Below are 27,707 nucleotides of genomic sequence, written 5' to 3'. Positions count from 1 at the left end.
CTTAAAAGAAAATGTAAATGTTGGCAATTTATGATACTCTTCTAAAACATGTTTGTACTTTTCTTGTAGTGGCGGGGACACGGTACTTTAAACTCCTGGATCTTGCGGCCTGCCTGGTAGAAGATGATCTCTCTGCCCACTCAGAATGATAATTTGGATAATAAATTAGGGGATATCAAAGAGACTGTTGGCAAGGTGTCATTACTCCGACTCCAGCTCGCCGCGGCCCCCGGCGCTCTGCATACCTTTCCGGGCTAGGTTCCATATGGCCCTGCGGTGGGTGTGCGCTGTTAACTGTATTTAAGCACTGGCTGCTCAGTGCTCACATTTTTGCGGATAAAGAGTTAGACTGCAGATTCACTGGCAGCATGGCGACCGACAAGGAGGCACGTCTGGGCTCCATCGAGAACCCGATCAAGTTTAGGGATCAGGACTTCCAGGCTCTACTGGAAAAGTGTCTGAAGTCCGGACAGCTGTTTGCTGATCCAACATTTCTACCTGAGCAGAAGTCCATCGGTATGCCGGAAGATCCTAACCCCAAAAAAGCGATAAAGTGGCAGCGACCCAAGGTAGACCAAGTTGTGCATGCGTGTATCGCGCCAGTTGTTATTCAGGTGTTGTAGGGCGTTGTACTGTAGGGCGTTTTTGGTCTCAAAGAAACAATTGACACAACATTTTAGGTTGTAAAATAATCAATAATCATGTCATGTTTGCTTCCATACACAGCCAAAACATGAGAAAATACATATTTGAGAATATGCTGCCAACATTTGGATTATATTCTGCAGGCATACCAGTTTAATATAATGGGGAAGTTGTCTGCATGTAGCATACATCTTTTGGCCACTTGTAGTGGTTTTAAGAGATGCCTAAACAACAACATGTTAAATGTAATTCCAAGTATCTTCTTGGCATTGCTTCTTCACAGGGACTTTATCAACAGTGTTGCAGAGTTGTAGACGGATGTTCAGCTGACATGGGATCCAGGTGTGGCTCAAATCTGAGGAATTTATTACCAGTAGCAGTTTCCTTAAGAGAGTAACTGAAGAAATAACATAAATATAGGCTACTGAAAGTATTTTTAAAGTCTCCAAGCTAAAATGTATAATTTTGAAAGGTAAAAAGGGACAGACATATGTATTGTTCAGTCACAGATTATAGATTAAATATAGAATTATAAACTGATAGAATAACCGGCAAAATGTGTGAACTACATGATGAAATAGAAAAGTGTGGACTTATGATACAAAGGGGGTACTATATGGGGCGACTAATGGAATTTTTTTTATTTCTTGATTTCTTTCTTGGTAAATTGTTTGGTCAATAAAATGCCAGAAAATTGAAATCATCCCATTTCTCAAATGTCTTAAATATCTTGCTTGGTCTGACCAACAGTCCAGAACCCAAAGATATTCAGTTCACTATCATTGATGACTAAAGAAAATTCACACTTGAGAAGCTGGAACTGGTGATATTTTGGCATTTTTGCTTAAAAAGGATTTTAAATATGTTGATAAATATGTGATTCACTAATGGATAATCGTCTAACCTTTTCTTCAAATGTCCTGTCTTATTGCATATACTTATGATGTCTGTGTGGTTATATCATCTTGTGCGCACATTGTCCTCCTCTTGCTCCGTCTCTGAAGGAAATCTCTAAGAATGCTGTGTTTGTGGAGGACACGATTGGAACAACTGATATCTGTCAGGGCCAACTGGGTGAGTACACCTCAGGAAAACTTCATTTTCTATCCACATTCAAATCTGCCTCTCCTGCCCACTACTCATCTATCCTTCAGGAGGAATGAGAAACAGCGATATGTCATGCTGAATTATTTTAGACTGGCATTGCACAACATCCTGGAAAAAGTTAAATCAACAAAAGCTGAAACACTCCTGTAAGTAATTCAGTTTGTTCCTATTTATTTGATTGCTGTAAAATGCAGTGCGTTTAGAACATGATGTCTGCACCACAGCCCCAGGCTTCAAACACACAGTGAAAGATGAGTGAAACTCTGTGTTCCCTAAACTCCAAAACTGCAGGAGGTCCAGACCCCGTCAGAGCCCAGTCTTTAATAGCCCACAGATTCTGCTTAAATATGTGTTGTTCAGTGTGTTTTTCATTTGTGGTGAACTAAGATATTGTTTTCTGCTTAACAGCTAACTTTCCTTCCTCCTCTGAGATATATAAATACTGTATATGGTTTATGTCACCAGTTGCGTGCAGATATGTCGATGGCACAGATGAGTACCAGCCTCCTCCCTCTTCTTTCATGTCTGTGTTTTATGTTCACACTGTATGTGTTTTTCTGCAACATCTGGAACAGATGTTTGCTGTGGCGGAGGAATGTGGCCTGTTAATCACTGGAGACCAGTGCTTTCTTTGCTCTTTAAAAAAACTAACCATTCATTATGAAACACTACAAATCCTCTAAGATGTGTCCATAGCCGCTTTGTTTTGTTTTTCAGGTAACTGTTGGCTGCTGGCTGCCCTGTCCTGTCTCACCATGCACCCCCAACTCTTTGTGAAGGTGGTTCCAGCCAACCAAAGCCTGTCCGAGCCTTATGCAGGGATCTTCCATTTTATGGTGAGTATTATGTATGACACAGAACCTCTGACTCCCTGCCCTTTTTTGCTAATGAAAAAAGTTGCTAATTAGACCCCCAATCAAGCCAACAACAACAAAATCACACACACAAAAACAGTCTTCCTCGTATGCTAATATTTTAATGTACGATACATGCCCTATATCTCAATGTCACCCATTTTGTCCGGACATGTGGCTTGATATTCTTTAGGAAAGCAAATACTTATGATAAGCTGTAATTGTGTTGAGGTTAACCATTTATTACAACTAAAATATGCTTTTTAGTTTGGAGGTGTGGCTCTACTTATTTGATGCTCCAGAAAAATATCTAATCTTGTGGTAATATGTAACTTTGTTGGGGAATATGAAAGGATGAAATCAACTTACATAATATGGGCCTTAAAGGAGTACTTCTCTGATTTAGCACTGCACTAAAGTAATTTATATGGGGCGTCCTCTGGCTCACCCAGTAAGAGCGTTCGCCCCATGTAGGCTGAGTCCTGCAGTGGTGCAGGTTCAAATCCAACCTGCTGCCCTTTGCTGCATGTCATCCCCCATCTCTCTCCCCCTTCCCTGTCTATCCATGGTCACTATATAATAAAGGGGAAAAGCCCCAAAAAAATAATCTTAAAAAAAAAAAATGAATTCATATGTTATTTGATTTGGCTTTATTCTTTTAGACTTTACCTATTTTCAATATGTGGGCGTTGCCACCGCTCTGGCATTTATTCAATGGGTAAAACAGGTATCAACTCATCCTGCAGTCATCACTGCATGTCTCACACCTAAGAAGAGACAAACATAAAACCTCTTTATCACTTTATTAAAAGTGGTGATTCTAATGTAGAGAGTTTATCATTCACACGCTCTGACCTGCACAGTCAATAAAATATCACCTTATTATACATACAAAGCAATCATACTCGTTAGATATAGATCATTTTTTAACGGCTTCTGCTCGATGATTATTTTGACCCGGAGCGTTGGACCTTTAGAAACTGTTAGGAAAAATGTGACATGACCTAACAAGCAGGACGGAAGGACTGGGAACTCATTTCACCCTGTCAGCGTGATGGGAGAGCAGTCCAGACATGCAGGTATTGACTACCCCTGAGACACACACACACACACACACACACACACACACACACACACACACACACACAGCTGCAGCTATGAAAGGCCAGTGCAGGCCTGCTCTCGGCCGCTGTTGTGTACACACAGTTAGCAGTACAGTACACACCCCTAGTCATGACCAGTAACTGCCTCGGGAGGTGGTTTAATTTTATTTAGTCAGACAAGAGAACAGTGTTTAACTCGTCCTTTTATAGATCACAGGGTTTAAAATCTTTCTACAGAAGTACAAAATTGTGTGGTTTAATGACACAAATTGATGAATAAAGCAGCTTTCAGAAACAAGGCAATTCAAAGTGATTTACATTACATTACATGAGACATAAAAAGGTTATCAGTAAAATGTGCCAAACATTGGGTTAGCATTCCTACAGAAGCTCAGTATTCATGTTAAATAATGTTTTGACCAATCATTATGCCCTAAAGGCATTAAAGATAGAAATAAAAGGGAATATAAAAACTCAAATATAAATAGGATTTTAAAAGAATTAAATGAAATAGAAGATTAAAAAAGATAAAAATGAAATAAACTGAGGAATAAAACCATACAATACCAGTCACACCAGACCAAGTAAGGGTGTAGCAACAAAGTCGAGGGTATAACCTCAGAGTGTACTGAATTGAGCAACAGTGCGTTGTATTGCCTCTAAATTCAACTTTAATTTTTTAAGAGGAACAATGTGTTATTGCTTTAAAAGTTACATAATCTTGCTTTAAATAGGCTATAATCAATAGTTTTACAATAACAGTACTACTTCCACTCATAGTGATGAACCCACAGACTGAGCTCTACTGATCTTAATAGCATGTTTCCGCCCATGTTTTGGGCTTCTCTGGCCCACAACTTTATTGTTTGTCATTTTCGGCTGTTTTCAGCAAAAAAAAAGCAACCTGCTCAGCACCAAACAGCAGAAAGACACAGTTAGCGACTAGCTGGTGAACATAGTGGAGCATTTAGCAGCAAAAAGCCACAAATTTCTGACAGGAGTTGGTGGAGACCAAAAACAGAGCTAAAAGAAAGTGAATATTGGACTTAATCAGGTGGATAGAAACACAACTTCACTCTACAAGTTCAGGTGGTTCTTCCCTTTACACTCTGCCTTCCTCCTCATTAACTTTCCTCCTGATTCATTACATCCAATGTCTTCTCTGTACTCACCATCCCTCTCCCTGTGTGTCCCTGTGCAGTTCTGGCAGTACGGTGAGTGGGTGGAGGTGGTTGTGGATGACAGACTGCCAGTATGCGAAGGCCGTCTGCTCTTCAGCTACTCTCGCACCCGCAACGAGTATTGGAGCGCCCTGGTGGAGAAGGCCTATGCCAAGTCAGTTGCCACTTCCAAGCATATGTTTCTGGGTTGTAATGTCTTAGATCGCCCACACTTTAGTTTGCGTGTGTGTGTGTCCTTAGAGTGAGTTCATAAAGAAATACACTTTCTCACCTCATTGTGTGTAGGTTAATTGGATGTTACGGAAGCTTGAAGGGGGGCAACATTTCAGAGGGGATGGAGGATTTCACAGGAGGCATCGCACGCTCGCTGAAGGTCACATCTCGTACTCCTCGCGTCCTCTGGAGGTCTCTGACAGCCGCCCTGTCTCGAGGCAGCCTGCTCAGCTGCTTCATCAAGGTACGTACCCAGCTCCAGAAAGTTCACACTACACAGGTGGATGCTTGCTTTATCAATTTGAGTTCCTCTTTTTGTCTTCACAGGCCTGCAGCACCCTTGAGATTGGTAAAGTGACAGAAAAGGGGCTGATAAAGGGCCACGCTTACGCCATCACCAACACCGACAAGGCCAGTATGACACAGACACACTGCAGCACTGAGCTGCTGCCATTACTTATTGTTGCATTGTCATCAATATGTTGTTTTGTGTGTTCTCTGTTTCTGCAATGATCAGTTTCTCCACAAAGACCTTTGTATAATCTAAAGCCATTTCATGTCATTTTTATCATAATCTAATGTAATCTCATTTAAATAATCCCATCTCATCAAATCGTACTAAATTAATCTAATATAATATCACTGAAATCAAACTTAATCTAATGTTATCTCATGTCATTCTGACCTGATCTAATCTAATCATATTTGAATGTGTCTCACCTTAATTTAATCAAATAGCATAGTGTATATTTTCATCTCATATCATTCCATCCCACCATAATTTATTATAATCTATAGGGCAAATAAAATCTCAGCGCAAGGTCCATTCATAGCTGTTCTGGTGCTTTTGATCAAATGTCAACTGTTTATTTATTTTTTGAGCTCCTGAAAGACTGCTCATCCATGTTGGCTCAAAGATTGTGATTGACAACTCATTCTTGACCTTAGAAACAACAGAAAAACAGCGTGTGATGCAATCGAAAGCTCCAGAACAACAACTAATGGCCCTTGTGGTGAGATTGTTTGGCCAACTGCTGTCTCAACTCATCTCTAAGTACAAATTAAAACACTGAGATAAAACTCAAAACTGACAAAACAATCTATAAGACTTTATTATTGTGTGAATTTCTTCTCTCTTCACGTTTCAGGTGATGAAAGTGTCAGATGAGGTTTTGTTGTTGAAGCTGAGGAACCCCTGGGGTTTTGTTGAATATCGCGGACCCTGGAGTGACAAGTGAGGATGCGTCCTGTTTGTGCACGTTGTATAAAAGAGAGAGAGAGAGAGAGAGAGAGAGAGAGAGAGAGCGAGAGAGAGAGAGAGAGAGAGAGAGAGAGAGAGAGAGAGAGAGCGAGAGAGAGAGCACTCACTCAGTTTCTCGTTGTATGTGTGTGTGACTGCAGGGGTAAAGAGTGGGATGACGTGGTCAAAGCAGAGAAGGAAAGGATTCAGCTGCAACAGAACGAAGATGGAGAGTTCTGGTACGTGGCACATACTAATAGGAAAACACACAAACTTACACTTCGAAACAAGTATCCAGCTCCTTTACTTAAGTAAAAGTACTAATACGACACTATGAAAATAGTCTACAAGTTTTAAGCCCTGTAGTCCAAAACCTTAAAATATATAGGTATTATCAGCTAACTAAAGTTTCAAAAGTAAAAGTACTCATTCTGCAGGACAATTGTCCCTGTCAGTGTTTTACTATTATAAATAGTGGTGGAATGTAACTAAGTACTCTATTATTATACTTAAGTACAAGATCTGAGTACTTCTTCCACCACTGATTATTATTATTATTACATCTGATGTTTCTGGATTAATATTACTGCTGCATTGATGTGTATGTTGCATTTTACTGCCGTAGATGTGCTCACTATAACTTCTGTTGGGTAGTTTGATCTACAGTAATGCATCATATTCTATATACTCCATACATATTCTATATTACTCCACAGCACTGTGGAGATACAGTAAGTCTGGCAATGCGAGACTATATTCTATAAAATCATCATATGTTTGTAGCGTCGCTGTCCTGTGAGAACCACGGATCTCCAACAAGTTAAATTTTCATGAGCTCAGAAAAAAGCCCTGTTTTCAGCTTTGTGATGATGCATTGTCCAGCTGATCCAAGAGGGTTTTTAAAGACATGAGGATTTTCTCAACCCATAAAGGAACACTTAATCCTTCAGTTTATCAGAAACAAATGACCACATTTAGAGATACAGTGCATGATTTTAATTGGACAGGAAGGGGAAGAAATAATTGTAATCTGAACAGCAACTAAACCTGTCAGACAAATGTAGTGGAGTAAAAAGTACAATATTTACCTCTGAGATGTAGTGGAGTAGAAGTATAAAGTTGCATCAAATGGAAACGCTGCCTCTCTATTAGGATCAGTACTGAGGACTTCTGCAGCCTGTTTGACGTTGTGGAGCTCTGCAGTGTGAATCCTGACAATCTTGAAGAGGAAAACCCACCTGCCTCTACCTGGACCATCAGTGAACATCGAGGATTCTGGTTACAGGGGAGCTCCGCTGGTGGTAGCCGCAAATACAACCGTATGTTTATGAATTTATATTTACACAAATATGCATTCAAGCTCTACCTGGATAATTTAAAGTGATCATACTTTTTTTTTCTCCTCAGGATCGTTCTGGAGGAATCCTCAGTTCCAGTTGGTTCTAACGGAGGGGGACTACTCAGGACAGGTCTATGAGGGGGGTAGTAATGAGGTTTATGATGAGGCTGAGGGTGAGGATGATAATGAGGAAGATGAAGATGACATGATGATCCCAGAGGACAAGAAGAAAGCAGAGAAACAGAAGCAGAAAGGCAGACAGTGCACCGTGCTGGTGGAGCTGCTGCAGAAGAACCGCAGGAAGGATACAGTCAACTTCCTCCAAATAGCTTTCCATATTTACGAGGTCACATCTACTTTATTTCTGACTTTTGGATTTATTAAATATTTTGAGTCTCTGCACCTTTATTCTGTTTCTGAATAAACTCACTCCCATGTTTGTGTTTCCTCTTTTTTTGCAGGTTTCTCCTGAGGTGAGCATTCAATGAGGGATAGATACATACTCTTTCATTATCTGCTTAAATTAATATCACAACAAATGTTATATTCTTAGTAATAGTAAAGTAGAATAGATCATTTATATCTTTCTTTATACAGCTCCAGGGTGCGTGTCTGACTCGCAATTTCTTCATGACTACCCGCCCTGTGGGTCGCTCTGGGAAATATAGGGCTCAGAGGTAAAAGACCATCATGAGAAATAATGACAGCTTATTAGTAATTATTTAATAGGGGTGTAAGAAAAACTTGATACACTTGAGTATCGCGATATTTTATTTAGCAACACTATATTGATTTTCAAAAACGCAATATTGATTATTTTTGTTAATTATTATTATTATTTTATTTATTTTTTTGTTTACGTGCAAAAATATTCATGTAAGATAGTGGTTCGCGTTTATGTTGTGTTTAAACCCCCTACCGCTAGATGACTATGCTGAGACGCACCACTAGTGTCCTTGCCTAACAGTGCCTAACAGTGCCTGACTTTTTGCTAGAAGCTAACAATGTAGCTATGGCTGAACTTTGGCCTACTTTAGCATATAAACATTTGCTCACTAAGAACCTGTGAACCACAATCCCAAACTGGCAGTTCTTTTCTGTGTACTGAATTGTTTACCTAAAGTAAACTTTGACTTTTATGCACATCATGTCTTTTTTTAAATATTAGTTTTTCTAAAATTATACTTTAAAAAAATCCCAATATATCGCCTTACGCACAGTATCGAAATATATTGCAATATATTGAATCGTGACCCATGTATCGTGATACCTATCGTATCGCAAGATTCTTGCCAATACACAGCCCTATTATTTAATAATCCGTTCATAAAAGCAGAACATTTGGTGCTGGTGCCTTTACTTGGTACCTTTAGGGACTGTAGACCAGAGTAAAATGTCTTATATACATTGCTAACTGTGCACTGAATCGATCCCTTCATATTTGTACCTCAACTTAACAAATCTGCTTCTGCACAAAAACAAGTAATACTTTTCCAACTAAATGCAAAGATGGAAGAAGAGATTGATGAGTTTTTTAGTCCCAGAAACCTTGAAATTTGTGTAAAATTGGAGCATAACCCAAATGATCTGTAATCGCTATTTTTATTTTGCAAATACAAATTCCCTTTATCATCGAGAAAAGAAAATTCATTTGGACAGGGCTGCCAAAAACAAAAGAAAAGACATTCAGATCAAACAACAGAGACAATCCGTAAAACATATTTAATGTTGTTAGCTGATGTTATTAATGATGTTAGCAGCTAGAAGCTCATTAACTTTGTGCCACAGGGGTGTGTGGAAGAAGCTGCTGCTGGAACCAGGTAACTACATCATCGTGGCGTCCACCTATCGACCCAACCAGCCTGGAGAGTTCTTTGTCCGCATTTTCTCCAAGACTGGAAACACTCTGGGGTAAGATGGAGGGGAATTAGCTTTTAGGGCCTAAAACATGGGGACAAAAATCAAGAGAAGATTAAATAAATGTAATTTTTTCACTCCTTTACCATAAAAATAGCCTGGTGTCAGAAAAACAGCTCCCTTTACCAGCCAGCTTGTGTAAAGGTTACATGTGTCTTATTGTTAAATCATAGACCAACAACACTTCCAGAGGGCTCTCTGAATCCCCTCCTGCCTCTCCCACTCTCAAAGACACAGTCATAGTCACCGACACTCCCCTGTACCTACACTCAAACTTACATTATACTACTGTGTAATTTAGAAAATTGCAATTAGTCTCAACAATAGGCTTATAAAAGCACCTCTTCTGGCTTCTGTTAGCAACAACAGTCAATTACTGAGATTAGTGTAGTAGTACTCACTCTGACTATAATGATCAGATTTATTTCCCAGTGATCAAGATTATTGTAATTTGTTTTTTGCAAAATCATTTTAATACTTTTAGTACAGTGGTGGGAAGTAACTAAGTAGGCTACATTTACTCAAGTACTGTACTTAAGTACAATTTTGAGGTACTTGAGTCTTTCCAATTTATGGGACTTTATACTTACACACCACTTCATTTCAGTGAATGTCATTGGGGGCTCCATAATTTAACACTCTAAATAAGGCAATTATGCATAATAAGTAACTTTGCATACTTTACATATGTTACGTTTTGCTGGTGAAACTTATTTTACTCAAGAAGAATTTTGAGATTTTTTGAGTATTTTTACACTGTGGTATTGCTACTTTTACTTAAGTAAAGGATCTAAGCCCAAATCGGAGAATATTTCTGAGTGTGTAAGGTTATAGTGTGTACGTATAATTTAAGAGACAATCTGGCGTGGTCTTTGTGTTCCAGGACTCAGGACTTTACCTGCTCCTCTGGCTTCCTCCAGGTGAGTTTAGTGGTCTCGTCCACATACTGTACATCAGCCAATAGCAGCTAAAGAATAAAGTCTGTTCATGTTTGTTTGGTGTGTTTGTGCCACTGAACAGCTTATGGCAACTCCCGCCTCCCCAGAGGATCAAGTGAGGGTTCAGAAAACCTTTGATGAAGAGGCTAGCCAAGTAAGAACTCATCCCTATTGTACACATTACTTTATTTAATAAAAGTGTAAATTGAGGGCCTTTGGTTATCTCATGCATTCTGTCTCCCCCGGCAGGATGACAGACTGAACGCCAAGAAGATCATGAAGCTGTTCAACACAGGTTAAAATCTTTACTATATCCAGTTTTTCATGTTTTAGCTGCATCTGAAAATGACACAGAGCTTCACCACAAGCGATATTTGACTATATAATACCTGTAAAGACCACTAGATGGGAGCAAAGGAGGGACATATTCCCTCAAAAGTTGGCCCAGTGGAGCCACAGAGGTCACCAGTCTAGACAGAGGCTCATAGCTGCAGTCAGATAGAGTACATTGAGTAATACAAGTGACTACACTTGTCCTCACCTTCACCTTTCCTCATCTTAATCCAATTTAAACTTGTATTATCTTTCTCTGCATCAATCTGTGTCTTTCTTCCCCTAATCACAGCTCTTGACAAAAATTACCATCTGCCACTGGAGACATGCAGACAGCTCATCTTTGGACAGGCTGTATCCTTTTGGTCCCTAGTATATTCAATAATATAACTCACACTCTAGTCTGCTTATAGTTCAATACAATCCTTGTTAGACTTTGACTATGTACATCTGGTTTACCTAACAGAAATTACATGTTTTTCACCAGTTAATGTTAAAAACTTCATTGACCTCTGCTAGTTCCACACTTCAGCCGGGCAGATGCTTGCTGACGAAGGGGTTCGAAGCCCAGACCTCTGGTTGAGTCATTGTGCCGCCCCGCTGTTCACTTTTACTCTGCTTCCTTATAACTTTATTGCTCTGTCTTCTGTCCTGTTGAGATGTCCTTAATTCTACTGGCAGACTAAAGGGCGCTCCAGTCTAAGCCGTAAACAAACAGAAACCCTGCTGTCTAGTCTACGCCATCTGCAGGTGTGTGCATGTGTGTGCGTGTGTGTGTGTGTGTGTGTGTGTGTGTGTGTGTGCGTGCGTGTGAGTTGTGTCATCATTACTTATTCTGATGCTGCGTTCTCTTTCAGTCCATCTTTCTCAAGTTCGATGAGGACTCTTCTGGGACCATGAGCCCCTTTGAACTCAGTACAGCGCTGGAAGCTGTTGGTATGCTCGCACACGCACACATACACACACACACCACTATGTGCACACAGATGGTTGCTGCTGTTGCTGTTTGGTCGTCACACCTTCGTCCACTCCTCTATTTCCCAGGGATGCAGTGTGATAGCAAGGTAGTTCAGCTGCTGTCTGAGCGCTTTGCATCTGGAGAGCTTCAAATGCCCTTCCATGGCTTTGTGTCATGTGTCACCAGGATGCAAAAGCTTTTTGGTAACACACACACACGTATGCACACACGCGTGCACGCACACACACACACACACACACACACACACACACTCTCTCTCTCTCTCTCTCTCTCTCTCTCTCTTAAGTAGGATTTTGAATGAAGGACTTTTACTGGTATTGTTGTATTGGTAGTTTTACTAAAGTAAAGGAGCACTTCTTTCATCACTGCATACAGAGACATGTCACACATGTGACCTAGTGACATTTTACAATTAGATTTAAGATCATTTACATGCACAGTTGTTTTTTACAAAAAAGGTTTTACGAGTATTTGGACTATCACTAAATTTAATTCAGGATACTTGTCAGGATCTCAGTTTTGAAAATGAACACTAAACTTGATGCAGCATTTACTGAATGTTGAGTCTTTGTAGAGATAGTGTATGCAGTCATTTCCTCCCCTCTGCTCCTCAGCTCTGTATGAAGCAGAGACCAGTCAAGAAGTGAAAGACAGAGGGATCAACCATGTGAGTATCTGGCCAATATGCTCTTCTGTGTGATTATTCTGACCTGAACAGGTTTTTTTTGATTTTCTGTTTCTGCTTTCTGCTCACCTGTTGTCCCTCCACAGTGGCTGCTTCAGTTCCTGATGCTGTGAAGAGGGTCTCCACATTAGACCCAGCTGAGCCACAGCATGCTGTTGATTTTTAAACAAGGTTCAGCTTTATTGTCATGTTTGCACAATGAAATGCAGTTGTACACACAGAAAAAAATATATAAATTAGAATAGAATAAAACAATAAAGTAGTAGTAGTAGTATAACTAGCAGTTAAGGAAGAAATTAAAAAAATTGTTTTTATTATTATTACTAAACAGATTTAATATTGCATACCAGTTACTGTATATGAGGATGATATCCAGCTCCATTTTTTTATTTAAACCTAATAAGGTTTTTAGGTTATCTAGTCTTCTTCCGTATCAAAATGCTATTGGGAACTGGTTGGCAGAACATTTCTTACAGCTCGATGCCGATAAAGCGGGATTTATGCTTCTGCGGAGGCTCCACTCAGAGATTTTTCCGTAGCCTACGCAAGTGGCCGGAAGTTTATGCTTGTGCGTTGGTGTGTGCGTCGATCTCTTTAAGAGAATAGCAGGGCTGGCATGTGTGTGCATGGGGAGTGTGTGGTAGAGAGAGAGTGAGAAAGTGACAGTGATTAGCTTTGTAGCAAGTAGCTACATAGAGTCATAGTGAGAGTAGTTTCGCTTTGCCAGACCCCCCTCCAAAGCACGCTGGAGGAGAGTCTTGCTAGTCCACACAGCATTCGGGGATGGGAGGAAAACGTGCTCTGGTTTATTGGCATTTCTTTAAATCAATCACAAAAGCCGTGGTGCTGCTGCAAAATAGGCTCGGAAGGAACTTGTTTTGGTGGAACGTGTACGTTTAAAAGTTGTTTTAGTCGTGCAACAGAAAACTCAGATTGGACAGATAGTCTAGCTAGCTGTCTGGATTTACCCTGCAGAGATCTGAGAAAAGGTTAACCATAGTCCTCATAAATCGACCGGAGTTTAAAATGCCAACACACGGGAAGCCCAAGGCAACGGATATTCGGCCTAAATGAGTGAAATCCGGCAGTTCTGGCGGCAACTGAGCAATACCAGGAGGTGGAACGTCAAGGATATAGACTATAGTGAGAGAAACAAAGTGTCTCCCCTGTGCTTTCTGACCATGTTTGAAAATCTGTAGCAGGAAAAGTTAACCCTCTCCTTGATTTCATGTTGTTTATGGAGAAGGAGAACCCAGAAATGAGTAGGGGGAAATGCAACGCTACCAAGCCACGGCCGAGCGGACAAATCACAGTTGTTGCGGTCTGCGTCACTGCAACACGTAGTTAACTTTTTTGAGAGGTGCATGTCAGGCTACGGCGTAGAGTACGGCGTAGGGTACGGCGTAGGGTACGGCGTAGGGTACGGCGTAGGGTACGGCGTAGGGTACGGCATAGGGTACGGCATAGGGTACGGCATAGGGTACGGCGTAGGGTACGGCAGAGGGTACGGCGTAGGGTACGGCGTAGGGTCTGTCTCTCCACGTACCTACGTACGTACTCACAGCGTTGATTTAATGCAGAAGCATGAATTGGCCTTTAACCTAAGGTCTAAGGGCATTTTTAGATATCTTCTTGAATTCTCCTTTTAAGGGTTTTTGCATACACATGATCCCCATGTGTTTCATATCAAAATGTTCAGAACAAACTCAGCTTTCTGTATAGTGACTCCCAAAATTGTTCCAGAGCAATGTATAAAGAGATAATTTGGCCCTAAAGCAGTAATATTTCTCAAATCTCTTTCTCTCTCTGAAAATGTGCCTGCACTCAATTGTTTTGGTGCCTGAAATGAGTTTACAAAAGTCTTTTCTCCTCAGAGAGTTAAGACAGAGGTTCTGGTTGTTGCTCCAAAAAAAGATTAACATGCTCATATGGTCATTTCATCTTCTTCAGCACCATCATTTAATTGTTATGCAATACTGTTATGTTACTAAAAAATTAATAAAATTGATATCTACAAATGTAAAAAGTTTAAAGGTGTCCCTATTCCTTTTGTCTTTAACAAGAACATTGTTTCAAACCCTTTACCTAGTTCACATTATTACCCTTTTTCTCAAAGTAATGATCACATAATTAATTAAAACTCTTTTGAAATTCTGTAATAATGAAAAGAAAATCTGTTTCTTATATTATACGTGAATTAAATGGTACACATGTAATTACACAACTGAAGAAAAAACAGTTACTCATCCATGCACACATGAGCATACCCTGGGTAATATCTGTGTGCGCACGCACAGTCAAAGTGAGCACTGCCTGCCCCACTGAGGGTGTGAGGTTTATGTCTATTCACAATCTCTATTCTTATCGCACTGACGCCACATACAGCGTCAACACACGCACCCCCTCCTTCACTACGTTTCCTCAGTCCCTCCATCTATCCCTCACTCTTTCACCCCCCTCCTGTTCCCTCTAGTAACTGTCTGAGTCTCACAATCTGCATCCTCCTCCTCCTCCGTGTGACACACACACACACACACACACACACACACACACACACACACACACACACACACACACACACACAGAGCAAAAGTCCTTTCTACACATGTTGCTATTAATAGCAACTTTGCTCACACATCACTTCCTGTTCATCAGTAGGTGAGTACACACAGGTTGTCCTCGGCAACCATCCATCTACATTGTGATAGAGAGAGGAGGAGAGAAAGAGCGAGACAGAAGGGACCCTCTCAGTGTATGGCTTCTCCATCAGCTCTACTCGCTTTATTATTTTATTTTTACGTTTCTAACCCTGTGCTTCAGCTCTGCAGGAAGTCAGCCAATGTGACAACTGTGGCCTCAACAAGGCTTGCAAAGGCCTCACATGACTCAGTGCACATGTGCTCACTCTCATACGCTCACCTTCTGTGTTTCAGAAAAGCCAAGAAACAAAACTAAGAGTCTACAGTCATGCTAGCGTCTCTCTGAGGCTGTACTTAGGCACAGCAGTGTTTTAAATATATGCTAACATGTGGGTGGATGTTTAGCAGGTATAATTCTTTACGATGTTCATAATAGTTTGTGTATTAGCATGCTAACATTTGCTAATTTGCACTAAAAACAAAGTACAGAGCTAAGGCTGAGTTTTGCAAATTAACATAAACCACAGTACTGGACACATTTTGACTTGATGATGGCCCCAGATGAAAAGTCAGTGGATCACCAAAGTGATTATAACTGATCCTGAGGGGGACATGAATGTCTTGTTTGTACAAAATTGGACAGCAATCAGTCCAATAGATATTTCAAACAGACAGAACGAAACTGCCATCCCTCCAGCCTAGCATGGCTACAAATGAATCAATAAACAACTACTCTTCATTCTCTCTAATCTTGAATTCAAACACTAAATAACTAACCTAAAACTAAGTTTTTAAAATGAGCTTTGATTAAAAAACATTGGGATTGCCAAAATGATTGCCATCTCCTTTAAAACTTTATTTATTGAATTTCCAAGCAGATATAGATAACAAAGAATGGCAGAAAGAAACAAAATACACGCATAATGATAAATAAAAGGTCACAAAGTTGCATAGCATGTAACTAGTGAAGTGCATTTAAAATATTTTTGGAAGTTTTATTGTTTTACAACATTGAATCAAATCTCCTTTAACGGCACTGGCACACCTGCATCATCACAGCTGCAGACAGCTGGTTTTTAGAAGTCACATGATTAGTTGAATGGAGATCACCTGTGTGTATGTTCACACAAAACAATGGTCGTCGAGTCTTCCAAAAACTGGCAGATGGACCTTTCAGTGTTTTAGTTTTTTTCCCGTTTAAGAAAGAAGAAAATGTCACCTATCCAGGTAACACTTTACTTTATAAGAAATATTTAAAGGGGCTTTACTTGACATTCAGAACATGAATACAGCAGTAAACAAATATTTGCTCTGGTGGAGTAATGGCGTCCTGAGCAGAGAATAAAGAGGTGAAGTCCCTCCCCTTCCAGTGGATCCGATGGGACCTTATTTCATTAAAAAAAATATGTAGTAGTGAACAGGGAGAGACAACTCAATTTTTGTATCCCATTTGAAGTGAGCCATGAATTACACATATGCAGTTTGTCAATTTAAATATAAAAATTGTGTTATTTTGCAAGTGAAGCAAGTGACAGTTTGTTGTATGTTTGTCGTAGTACCACTTAGCTTTGTGTGAAACCGCTAAACTACATATCTTGTCTTACACAATATACGTCACCTTGCTTGCTGCTCAGCTTGCTCGCTAGCTGACTTAGCTATTTTCCACAACACATGGAAAGTTATCTTAGCTAATGTGTTTAATCCAGCATCTTTTCATCAAAGAACAAGCAAGACCCGCTGCTCGTGTGCGCAACATTTCATCCCAGTACGATACACACCGGCATTGTAACTTCAACTGGACGTCACTTATGCAACATTGGGGTAAGTAGTCTTTTTTTAATGACATATTTTTACAGTCTTGTACTTTTTTTACGATAAACTGAGACCTTCTTGACTTGCAAAATTATCTTTTTAAAATGCCGAACATCATATGTGTAATTCATGGCTCAATTCAAACGGGATTAAATAATTATTTGTCTCTCCCCGTTCACTACCATACATATTTTCTCCAAAATAAGGTCCCATGGTGGTCCACCGGAAGGGGAGGGACTTTAAATCATTATAGAGTCACACTCCTTCTATGTGTGTTGTAATCAGAGTTTCTCTGTTCTTTGTTATGATAGCCAGTCCGGCCACGCATGCGTTTTATTGCATGTGGCCGTGAAAAAACGTAGTTATTTTAGATATTGCGTAACAGTCTGTGAGAGCCGTGTGGAGGCAATCCCTGCCTGCTGTTCTTATTCAGTATTTCGAGGACAGCCCCTTTAAACATTCACTAAACATTTTATTACACACTATAATGTAGTTATACGCACATATGAGGACAACACAAGTGTTTATCAATTTGCATTACATATTTTATGTTATGTTATATTGTCATTCAATATCTGTTTATGCACCAGCAGTGAGGACAGTTAACCCATCTGCTTACAACTATGTGTTATAGTTAAACATTTATGTACTAAATGAAATGCTCAACAGGGGAGTTCAAATCAATTGAATTAATCAAATTAATTATTTCATATCATTTTGTATTACATGTGTGAGGGTGACTCCAAACAAAGCAGTAATTATGATCCTATGTCCTCAGAAATGTTGTAATATAACAACACACAGAAGAGCACCAGCTCAGTCAGATCAAAAGAAAGAGAAGCAGTTTACCAGGATATACTGTAAACTGTGTCCTCTCCCTCATAGACAGACTGTTGATTTTCTCTTTTCTATTTCTGTTGATTATTTTCTCTCAACAGTGGTGGTGCTCATCCTTCCAACTGCTCTTCTTCTCCTCCCTCCCTCCTCCCCCCAGCTGTCCTGTGGGATGTGATGATGCTCTGACAGGCTTGGTGTCTGTTCTTGGAGGTGCTGGTATTTTCGTGCCACAGCGGCGGGGGCTGGTACAGGAATAGGGCCGGAGTTGTAGTGTGTAGTGTGGGAGTGGGATCTGGGGAGGGCTGGGATGGTTTAAGACAGTACTGTGAGATTTTAAGCCATTGTATAGACACAGGAGGGAGACCAGGGAGGATTGCGTAAGTCGGCTCCCTGGCTGCAAATTTAGCCTGGGCCTACTCACGCAATAATTTGATGAGCAGTACTATCTCAGTCGTCAGAGCCAGGGTATTTAAAGATGTGTGTGTTGGCATGGGATGTGGGGTGTATATTTATTATGCGTGTTTATTTACAAGTCGTGAAGATAGCTGATCATTTGTGATGGAAAGAGCGGCATTTGCATCTACAGTACAGCATCTCTCCCCTTCACTCTGCTCTCATCCTGCTGTTGCTATTTATTTTCAAATTTGTCATAGAAGGTGTTTTGTAGTCTGTGTCACAGAAATATTACGGTGATATAACATCTCACTGAAACTCCTTTTTACTTCTCTTCCAACTTTATGACAGGAATAAACTTGGACAGCAACAAGAGATCTTTCAGGTTAATGATATAAATAGATATGAGCCCTTCTATTTTCCACTTGGGTCCCCTCTTTTGTCTATTTGCACGTGTAAATGTCTGATTGGAGTATTTTTATGCAGTATAACAATTCCAGCCTATGAAACAGTCTCCCAAGGTTTAAAAAAATGCCACTACAGTATAGAGTAGTGATGTACCTATCCAACTTTTTCTCTACTAATAATGATACATCTCTGTGTACCGAGTGCTCCCCTTTCCCCAAATTTCAAATCTGGAATTCACAGGAATCATTTTTATGTGAAGGAACTTGTTTTGATAGAACGTGTACGTTCAAAGGTTCAAAGCTTGTTTTAGTCGTGCAACAGAAAACTCAGATTGGACAGATAGTCTAGCTAGCTGTCTGGATTTACCCTGCAGAGATCTGAGGAGCAGTTAACCATAGTCCTCAGAAATCCACCGGAGTTTAAAATTCAAACACAAAGAAAGCGGAAGGTCATGGAACTGAAAACGGACATCCGAAAAGTGTGACATCCGGCAGAATTTCCAACAGAACGAGACCAATCCTGGAAGTGAAACATCGTGGATAAAGACTACGTCATGGCCAACACCCAATCAGCTTAACAAGGTCAGTGCACCAGTATCAATAGGGTCTATCGGATCAGTGTATTCCTTATATCAACTACTGTATGTATTTGAGAAACTTTGGCCTGCAATACCTAAAGTTTGTCCAAACTGTTTAATCAACCATCATACGAAGCACTCATAGATTCATATTTAATTAAAATAACATAAAATACCTGAAAACAACAGTTGGACATCTATTTATGTTGCTATCAATGTTGTTTTGTTTTTTTGCACACAGGAGAAAACTGCTTCAGTGAAAATCACCCACTCCTGCAGGTAACTCCTGGCTTTGTGAACTGCTTTGTGAACTTTTTTTTATCTTCTTTGTCCTCCTGTACTGATTTGTGTGCTCATCTACTCTTCTGCTTGCTTGTCTCTTAAACTGTATATTTATATGCTCTGAATGTGCATCGTTTTTAACCAGGAACGGAAAGGGTTAAGTACGGTCATGTCTTTTTTTGGATATTCTACTAACTGAATTGCATTTTTTTGGTCTCAGCAGTGTGTTATCTTTGCCACTCTCTGCCAGTCTGCAGAATGAAGATCACAGCCGGCACTCTAAACTAATGTCAATGACATATCATCATACAGGTGTGTTTATATGCATGAAATAATGTCAAATTTAGTTAAGTTAGAAAAACAATTTGGTAAATGGTGCCTTCAGTTGGAACCATAGAAATAATTTTATTTCACAGCAGTTAAATATACAGTATATCATTGTTCTAATGCATAAAATCTGTACTTCACAAAAAGACTATAACATGCAGTGCATTTTAACAATGAAACAGACCCACAAATTAATAATTTAACACTCTGGGAGGGACTTTAGAATTGGTATTAACATACCATTTTCAATCATAGAAATATTTTTTTTATAATTTCTATGATTAGAACTCACATGACAAGAAGGGGGCGTTTATAGACACTGTCATAAACACGGTTAACACGACCTCAATTAAAGGCACCAGAAGAATACTCCTAACCTGGAAATCGCCTACTGATCAATTTACTCCTTAACCACAGGGCCAAATCTAAACAAGTTTGAGCAGAGGTTTTATTCAATTTTTATTTTTCAATTTTTGTTTTTCCTTTTCACTTTCTTTTTTCTGGCTATTTACATGTTTTCTTCCTTTTCCCCTGTAATGCGTGTTGTTGTTGGGCGGTATTAATCTGGCAATGTGTTTATTGTTTGCTAATGTTTTTCGTCAATAAAAACTACTTACTGTATAAAAAAATGCCCCACAGCAAAAATATGTTTGAAATTCCCCTCATGACTCGAATACCATCGTCACTGTGTGTCACACGCTCAACTTGTTTGTATACTTATTGTGCACAAATGTAGTTTCAAGCACCTCATAATTGTTTTAATACGATTTACATTAAAACTGTTGGCTGGCTGATTTACAGATTTGTTAAAACTTAGTTCAGATAGATAGATAGATAGATAGATAGATAGATAGATAGATAAAGAATTGGTCGACATGTACTGTAACATGGGTGGTTGGAGGAGGTAGGCAGGGGGGGAATGAATCTACTGTATCTGAGGGAAGGTGATCTCAAAGATTGCCAACAGCTGATTTAGATAAGAAAATAGAAGAAATGAGAGATACAATGAGCAGAGGAGAGAAGGAGCACTGTGTGGGCAGAGAAGGTCATCGAGGAGAGGGGGATGTCGGGTACACATGCAGGTCTTCCTGACGTGTGCAGTCCTCTCTCTTCTACCCCCATATCTTTTCTCTCCCTCTCTCGTCATTGGATCCCACCCTCTATCGGTCCCTCTTCCTCACCCACTCACTCCCTTTATTACTACCTCTTACTGGTCCCTGAAAAAAATTAGGGCAGTCCTTATGTAAGGAAGAGAATAAGTGGGGAGGAGGGGAGTTCTGTGAGCAGAGGAAAAAAGGTAGAAACAAAGCCTTCTGGATAGAAACAAGCTGAGAGAGACAGTGGGGGGAATAATGAAGTTGGCAGCCGCATTCCTCATCCAGGTGGAAGAAGAAGTATTCAAGTCTACTTAAATATTGGCAAAAAATACTGCATTGTGAAAAAAAAACTACAAAATAAGTAGATCCTGCTTTCAAAATGGTATGTTAATACCAATTCTAAAGTCCCTGCCAGAGTGTTAAATTATTAATTTGTGGGTCTGTTTCATTGTTAAAATGCACTGCATGTTATAATCTTTTTGTGAAGTACAGATTTTATGCATTAGAACAATGATATATATTTAACTGCTGTGGCTGTACTCCAGCAAATTGGATTACAAATGTAACACTGGCTATGACATTTAAATGCAGATATTGTTGGCTTCAAGGGTGTTTCGGGTATTTGTAGCCCTTTTACCCTAGGTGGTAAGTACAAAAATGGCTGTTTCGAAATCGGATTTGGAAGTAAAAACTCTCAAATTAAAGCTGAAAATCTGCACGTGAACCACAGTGACGGTTTCATTTCAAATTGAATGCGCTGAAGATACATGTAGACTGCCACATGTCGATTGCCAGTGCTGAAAAGTAATGGAGTACATTTACTCAAACACCATACTGAACTCCAGTACAATTTTAAGGTACTCATTCATTAAATGAGTATTTCATTTCATGTTACTCCATATTTCTTCTTCACTGTATTTCACGGGAAAATCTTGTACATTTTATTCCAATTTCTTTTGAACAGGTACTAGTTACTTTGCTGGTTCCAATTTTACGTACAAGACATGTCCGCTTGCTTTTGATACTTACATACTTTTACCAAAATGACATTTTCAATGCAGGACTTTTACTTGAAATGGAGTGTCTTCATATTTTACTATTGTCACTTTTACTTGTAAAATACTTCGGTCACTTTACTTTGTTGGAGTAAAAAGCCCAAAACAAAACTGTCCTTAAAAAAAAAAGTTAAATCACAATCTGCTAGCTACTTCAGCTGTCAAGTGACAGGTGGTAAAGGTCTTAATAATGAAATGATTGGTGGCTAAATTCCATTTAGCTGCTTCAGTATCAAGGTCTTGGTATTGTGCATGCTGGCTCACTGTCACACTGATCGTCACACTGCAGTGACTTACTGGGACCCTTAAACAGAACAGAGCCATCGTTAATGTTATAGAGCAACACTTTTCCTACTACAGTCTATGATAACTCAAAGTGTCTGCTGTGATAAAGGAAGTGCACTAATATATTTAAAATGTAGGAAATGTGGGTAATTGTAAATGCCAGCCAATGCCTCAACGCTGTATTTAACGACAGCATCTGACTAAATATACTGAGTTACTTTCCACCTCTGATCTCATCCTCATTCTCCCTCACCCCCTTGCTCGTATCCCTCGCTCTCTCTGGCACTTTGCCTCTCTGACTGGCAGCGAGCCTGTTGAAAGTAGGCTAGGATTGACGCGCTGCTTGTGTCTGACTCACAGAGAGCTGTGGAATATACTGAAACCCACTGATTGCATTTAACTTTAGGCATCCGACTCCCATGCAGTGCATAATACAATAAAGCCATCCGCTCTGCTTTCTGCACCTCAATGCTGACATTTCTGGCTGCACTTACAAGAACACCAATTGTTCTGACGTTGTGATCATTTGCAAAGATGGTTATTTAGAGGCGTCGCCACATATTACTGCACAAACACTAAAATGAGATTATTTTACGTGTTGTTGCCCACCGATGGGTTTAGGTTGATTCCAAACAAACTGAAATACATCATCTTAATTTTCTGCCATTGTACAATAAGCTCTCTCTCAGGATAGGATAGGATAGGATTTCAGGATAACCCCTTGAGATGTAGCATCTCATTTTCAAGGGGGTCCTGCACATATATACAAACACAAAAATTAGACATACAGTACATATACAAAAAAAAAAAAATACATAAATACAAGCAATATACAAAACAATGCCTCGCTCACCTACCCTTGACCCCACAATTAACATAGCACAGTATATTGACAAAATAATCAACCAAATGCATTAGACAACTAATGTGTCATATATCAATATATCAATATGCCTTATGACAAAATATAACATACCGGATGCCATCACATCTCAAGAAAATAAATAAATATTACATAAACCATAACCAAACTCATACAAAGCGTTCAGCATCTTTTTACTTTGTGCTTCAGCATCAAGTCCTGTCAAGGGCCTATTTTCAGTAGGTCAGCCCTGCCACGGCTAACTACAGCCTCACTCACCTGTTAACACTGAGGATAATGAGTGTAAGAGGCCTGATACCACTTTGCCGGGTGAAACAAGATGACGTGAGAACAATTTTGTCTCAGAAGAGCCCACAACCAAAGCTATGACGCATGCACAGTCAAATGTTTCACCTTCTCCACAGATCACCGACAATTTTTGCTGTGCGTGCTGTGTGGGTTCCTACACACAAGCTCGTTATTTAACCAGAGAGCCACAAGGATTGCGCTGTATAAACACAAGTACATTAACGTAAACAAGACAAAAGTGAGCTGCAAGGGAGCTGTGTGTGTGTTAAAGCAGGGAACAAGAAAAACTGGAAAGTCACAAGTGTAAATAATGTAACCGGCTCTTCACACTAATACTGAATGGGCAATGGGAATTTTCCTTTTCAGTCAACTTGAGTATTGTGGACTTGACTGTCCATTAAAGATGGATCCTGTAGGGGTAGGGGGTTGTAGGGATATTGTTCCAGAGCATCTAATCCCTGTATAACTGAAGCAACAGCTGTGTCTGCAGCTAAAAGTCAAGCAAGTTTTTTGGTTGCTGCCATAAGTGAGGGAGTTCAGGTGTCTCGAGTTGTGTTAAAGTGCATTAGTAAGATGGAAGTGGCCCTGCTGCATTTTAAGTCGGGCATTATGTTGTATGTATGTGGACCATCATGGTGAAGAGGAAACTCCATTTACCAATTTATGTACGTTACAATCCTAACTTATGGTCACAAGGTCTGGGCAGTGACTAAAATGATAGGCTGATGGATTCAAGAGGGTAATAGCTTTTGTTATAGCTTTCTTTCTTATATTGCTTTCGTTTGTAACTTGTAACTAGAGTACACAATCCAGTAACTTAGATATTCCACATGTGCACATTAACCTTGGCAGAACTGATTTCAGGTACTGTGCACCTTTTACCATATATGGTATGAACAGCAAACTGGTCCCAAACTAGCTTAACTCCCTGTCTGATGTAGTTTAAGACTCTTGTAATTGTTTTGATTAACTCTACTTGTGGCTTGAATGTTAGCTGTCTCATTAATGTTTCTTGTTCTCAGGTCTCTCTTGAAAAAGAGATCTCAGTGAGACTCCCTAATTAAATAAAGGTAAATAAACAGAATCAGTCATCCTTTGTGACTGGATGAGGACCTTATATATCCAAAAGAAACTCAGAGTGGACCCTCTGCACTTTTGTATCAAAAGGAGACAACTTAAATGATGTGGGCATCTGGTCTGGATGCCTCACAAACACAGTGCCTGTGAAAGTACTATGCTGAGTGTACTGCCAGTTGTTGAATGTGGCCAGATATGCACCAGAAAATGAATGGATAGAATACCTCCTACTCCCTGCAACTAATAAACATTTCACATGTAATAATTCTCAAAATGAAATAATAGCAAATTGTAACTAAGACAAAACTAATGCACTCAACAAATGTAAGTATCACAAATCTGATAATGCCAGATTCTGTCTGTCTGAACAACACAAACACTACAGGGAATCAGGAGAAGGTGGAGGTTAATATCAAGGCATGCATGTTCTTTGGCTCTCACAAAAAGCTGTCAGCTGTGAGACAGAAAGTTGGAGAACTGAGACACTGAGGGCAGCTGAAGCATGTTTAATTTTTTTCATCACTCAAAGACTACACAGGCAAGTACATGAGCCAAATACAAGGGGAGGCCCAAAATAACATAATAACCTGTAGTTGACACAGCTCCACAGTAATTCATTGTAAAGGTGATGTATATATTTAGACATCAAATGTCTGTGTTTGACTTGTAATTCAAAGTCACCGTCATGACTTTGACAGATTGGATTACAATAATGACTAAATCTTTAACAACATATACGTGACAGAAGAAAGGTATACGCTGCTATATTGAAATAAAAAGAGTCCCAAGTTCAAAAGTTTATGGTTCAATTTGAACTGAAATATCAAGAAATTCAGAGCTCTTGCTTTTTTAATTTCAACTCAAGCTTTTCAGTTAATACAGTATACACAAGCCATGTTTACATAGGCACGCAGGAACACATTTGACTTTGCCAAGAAAGAATTACTGGATTTAGACAAGAATAGATGTTATTAAACAGTTTAGGGGGCAGACCCCAACCCCCACCTGACAGATAATGTAATAAAAAGCTTCAGGCCAGCATGTCTTCTTGGTAAACATTTTTAGCCTCAGTTTCGGTTTTGTTGCTCAGAATGGCTGAGTAAGAATACAGCAGACAAAGAAAGGAAACTGAGAAAAACTATGGTATGAGGGGAGAGACATTTCGGTTGGCTGGAGAGAAAAGACGGATCAAATTTCTCTCAGTGAGGCGGGGAAAGCCTGTGAAACTTATGCAATGTTGTTGGGATACAGAGCCAGAAGGGGTGTAAACAACACCACTCTGAAGTGGGACAGGCCTAACAGTTGCCTGGCAACAAATATTTTGGGCAGGAAGACCGGGCAAACACGGCCCGCCTTCCAAAAGGAAACAGGGGCTGGCCTCATGAGCACAGTGCAAGTTAGTGGCTTCCCGAAAATACGCTAAGAGACAGGGGGAAGCAAAACAAAGCACATCAGGGGCATTAGACAACACTGCGTCTACTTTTTTAACTTGGCTTGGCCAGAGTCTAGACAATCAAACTCTCAAGGGAAAAAGAGTTTAGAGAGAGGATTGCATTCTCAGTTATACTCCATAATGTACACCACACTCTAAATATAGCCATGACTAGTACAGTGCTAGGATGAGATATAAAAACTGCAACACGCTGTAGTAACACTGTTTCATGGTTATCTGCATGATGAAGATGTTGCAATACCTACAACTTAACTTTACAAGCTTTTGAATGTGAACTGAAACCTGGACATGAGTGCACTTGATTGACAAACTGCTACTATTCTTTGATACATTTGAAGTGTCTTGTTTGATTTAATTACCTATATGATGAGGATTACCTAAAAGCAGTATTGATAGTGGATTATCTTTATTGAATAAAATGAATTGAATTGAATGCAATGCAACAGAAAATCTGCTGAACTAATTTAAAAGATAATTACTGCCCATCTTGTTCACAAAATATCAGCTGCTGCAGCCACTTGTCCATTACAAAGTGCTCACTTACTCGCGTTGTTGAACTCTAACACGGTAGTCAGTTTGTCTGTGGGTCCGCTTGTTACCTACACACACAATACAAAGAGTAACAACAAGATACATAAATGTGTGTATTGTGCGTTGGCGTTGCTAAGCGTGTACATACCGTATTTGCATTGTACAGGCAGGTTACGACTAGGACACGGGACAAATACGAGTTTAGCCAACGCTAACAACGTCAATTTAACTTCCCTAGTAGGTGTCTGACGTTACAACGCGAAAAACAATAGCCGCTGACGGTTTAAACGGTGATAAACAACAAAAACAACACACGCTGCACGTATCAGATTTGCTGCTGTTCCCTGCACAGAAAGAATCCGGAAGCCACTTCATGTGCTGCTTGTCACTCAGAGCCGGTTACCACGGAAACCGGTTGCTAGGCGGCATAACAAAAAAGACTACATTTATACGTCCTTGCGTCAGAGGCAACGGCATATCCATGGCAACAGAACGCTACACACATGCAGCAGACCCGTGGATAGCACATGGTACCGGTTACTTGTTTTAGTCTAATATGTGACATTTTTTAACAGTATTGAAAGAGCAAACGTGTTTTATTTTGTCACTGTTAAGTCTATTTGTATATGTATCAGCAAACGTAGCTAAGTCAGTAGTTATCTCCGGGATTTCTTGCCTTTATCACCAGGGTTCAAAATGATTGTTTTTGTCCACCAGCCAAATGGCTAGTGAATGTTCAAATTTGACCAGCCACCCAATGGATTACTATTGTTTTTGTGGCTGGTGAGTGAAGCAAATCTACCAGCCACTTGCGTATGTTACCAGCTTTTGGCTGGTAAATGGTGTTAATTTTGAACCCTGTTTATCACCCCGTCATGTCCTGCTCTTTTATTTTTAATTTTTTTTTGTGAATGTGGGCAGTTCTCCTGCGTTATCAGCTATTCAGCACAACAATTCCCCATCATGAACAACTTACATCGAAGGAGTTAGTCATCCCAGATAAGCAGCACAGGACATGCACGTAACGGCAGCACGGATGGGACACAACGTCCTCCGTCGATCCTCGTCTCTGACGTTATAGCGCTGACTAACTTGTTATCCCCAACTCTTCCCTTTTCCTCACGCCTTTTCTCACACCGCTGTAGCTGTAGCCTTTAGCCTACACAGCAGCATGCCCGCCCCGTGACATTGTTTGACATCACATCCAAAAACGTAGGTCTTGTATTTTA

The 27,707-nt window shown here is 39.9% G+C and overlaps 1 protein-coding gene and 1 long non-coding RNA gene across 2 annotated transcripts; one reads left to right on the top strand and one right to left on the bottom strand.

Annotated features, from left to right (window-relative positions):
* Positions 1-204: 204 nt before the first annotated feature.
* capn12 (calpain 12) lies at positions 205-13,178 on the top strand. Its single transcript, XM_031296637.2, has 22 exons — positions 205-569; positions 1,650-1,719; positions 2,470-2,588; positions 4,911-5,044; positions 5,176-5,347; positions 5,431-5,514; positions 6,252-6,337; positions 6,505-6,582; positions 7,496-7,662; positions 7,751-8,028; positions 8,144-8,155; positions 8,280-8,359; positions 9,471-9,593; positions 10,483-10,519; positions 10,620-10,691; positions 10,787-10,832; positions 11,163-11,224; positions 11,552-11,620; positions 11,728-11,806; positions 11,915-12,031; positions 12,464-12,516; positions 12,621-13,178. The coding sequence occupies exons 1-22, from the start codon at positions 369-371 to the stop codon at positions 12,645-12,647; spliced, it is 2,166 nt and encodes a 721-aa protein (XP_031152497.1). The 5' UTR covers positions 205-368; the 3' UTR covers positions 12,648-13,178.
* LOC116047703 lies at positions 12,083-17,527 on the bottom strand. Its single transcript, XR_004897427.1, has 3 exons — positions 17,165-17,527; positions 15,448-15,453; positions 12,083-12,107 (listed from the first exon to the last, which is right to left on the bottom strand). It is a non-coding gene; the product is annotated as an uncharacterized LOC116047703 (long non-coding RNA).
* Positions 17,528-27,707: the final 10,180 nt, after the last annotated feature.

This window comes from Sander lucioperca, chromosome 5 (assembly GCF_008315115.2).
Source record: "Sander lucioperca isolate FBNREF2018 chromosome 5, SLUC_FBN_1.2, whole genome shotgun sequence".
NCBI lineage: Eukaryota > Metazoa > Chordata > Actinopteri > Perciformes > Percidae > Sander > Sander lucioperca.
The sequence above is the reverse complement of the archived record's forward strand: the minus strand, read 5'-3'. Positions and strand labels throughout refer to the sequence as shown.

Bases quoted from the DNA above. Each gene is read 5' to 3' on its own strand.
- capn12 (XM_031296637.2), top strand. From the start codon at position 369: ATGGCGACCGACAAGGAGGCACGTCTGGGCTCCATCGAGAACCCGATC. The intron at 2,589-4,910 runs GTGAGTATTATG...GTCCCTGTGCAG, and splicing joins CAGGGATCTTCCATTTTATG to TTCTGGCAGTACGGTGAGTG. The intron at 10,520-10,619 runs GTGAGTTTAGTG...GCCACTGAACAG, and splicing joins GCTCCTCTGGCTTCCTCCAG to CTTATGGCAACTCCCGCCTC.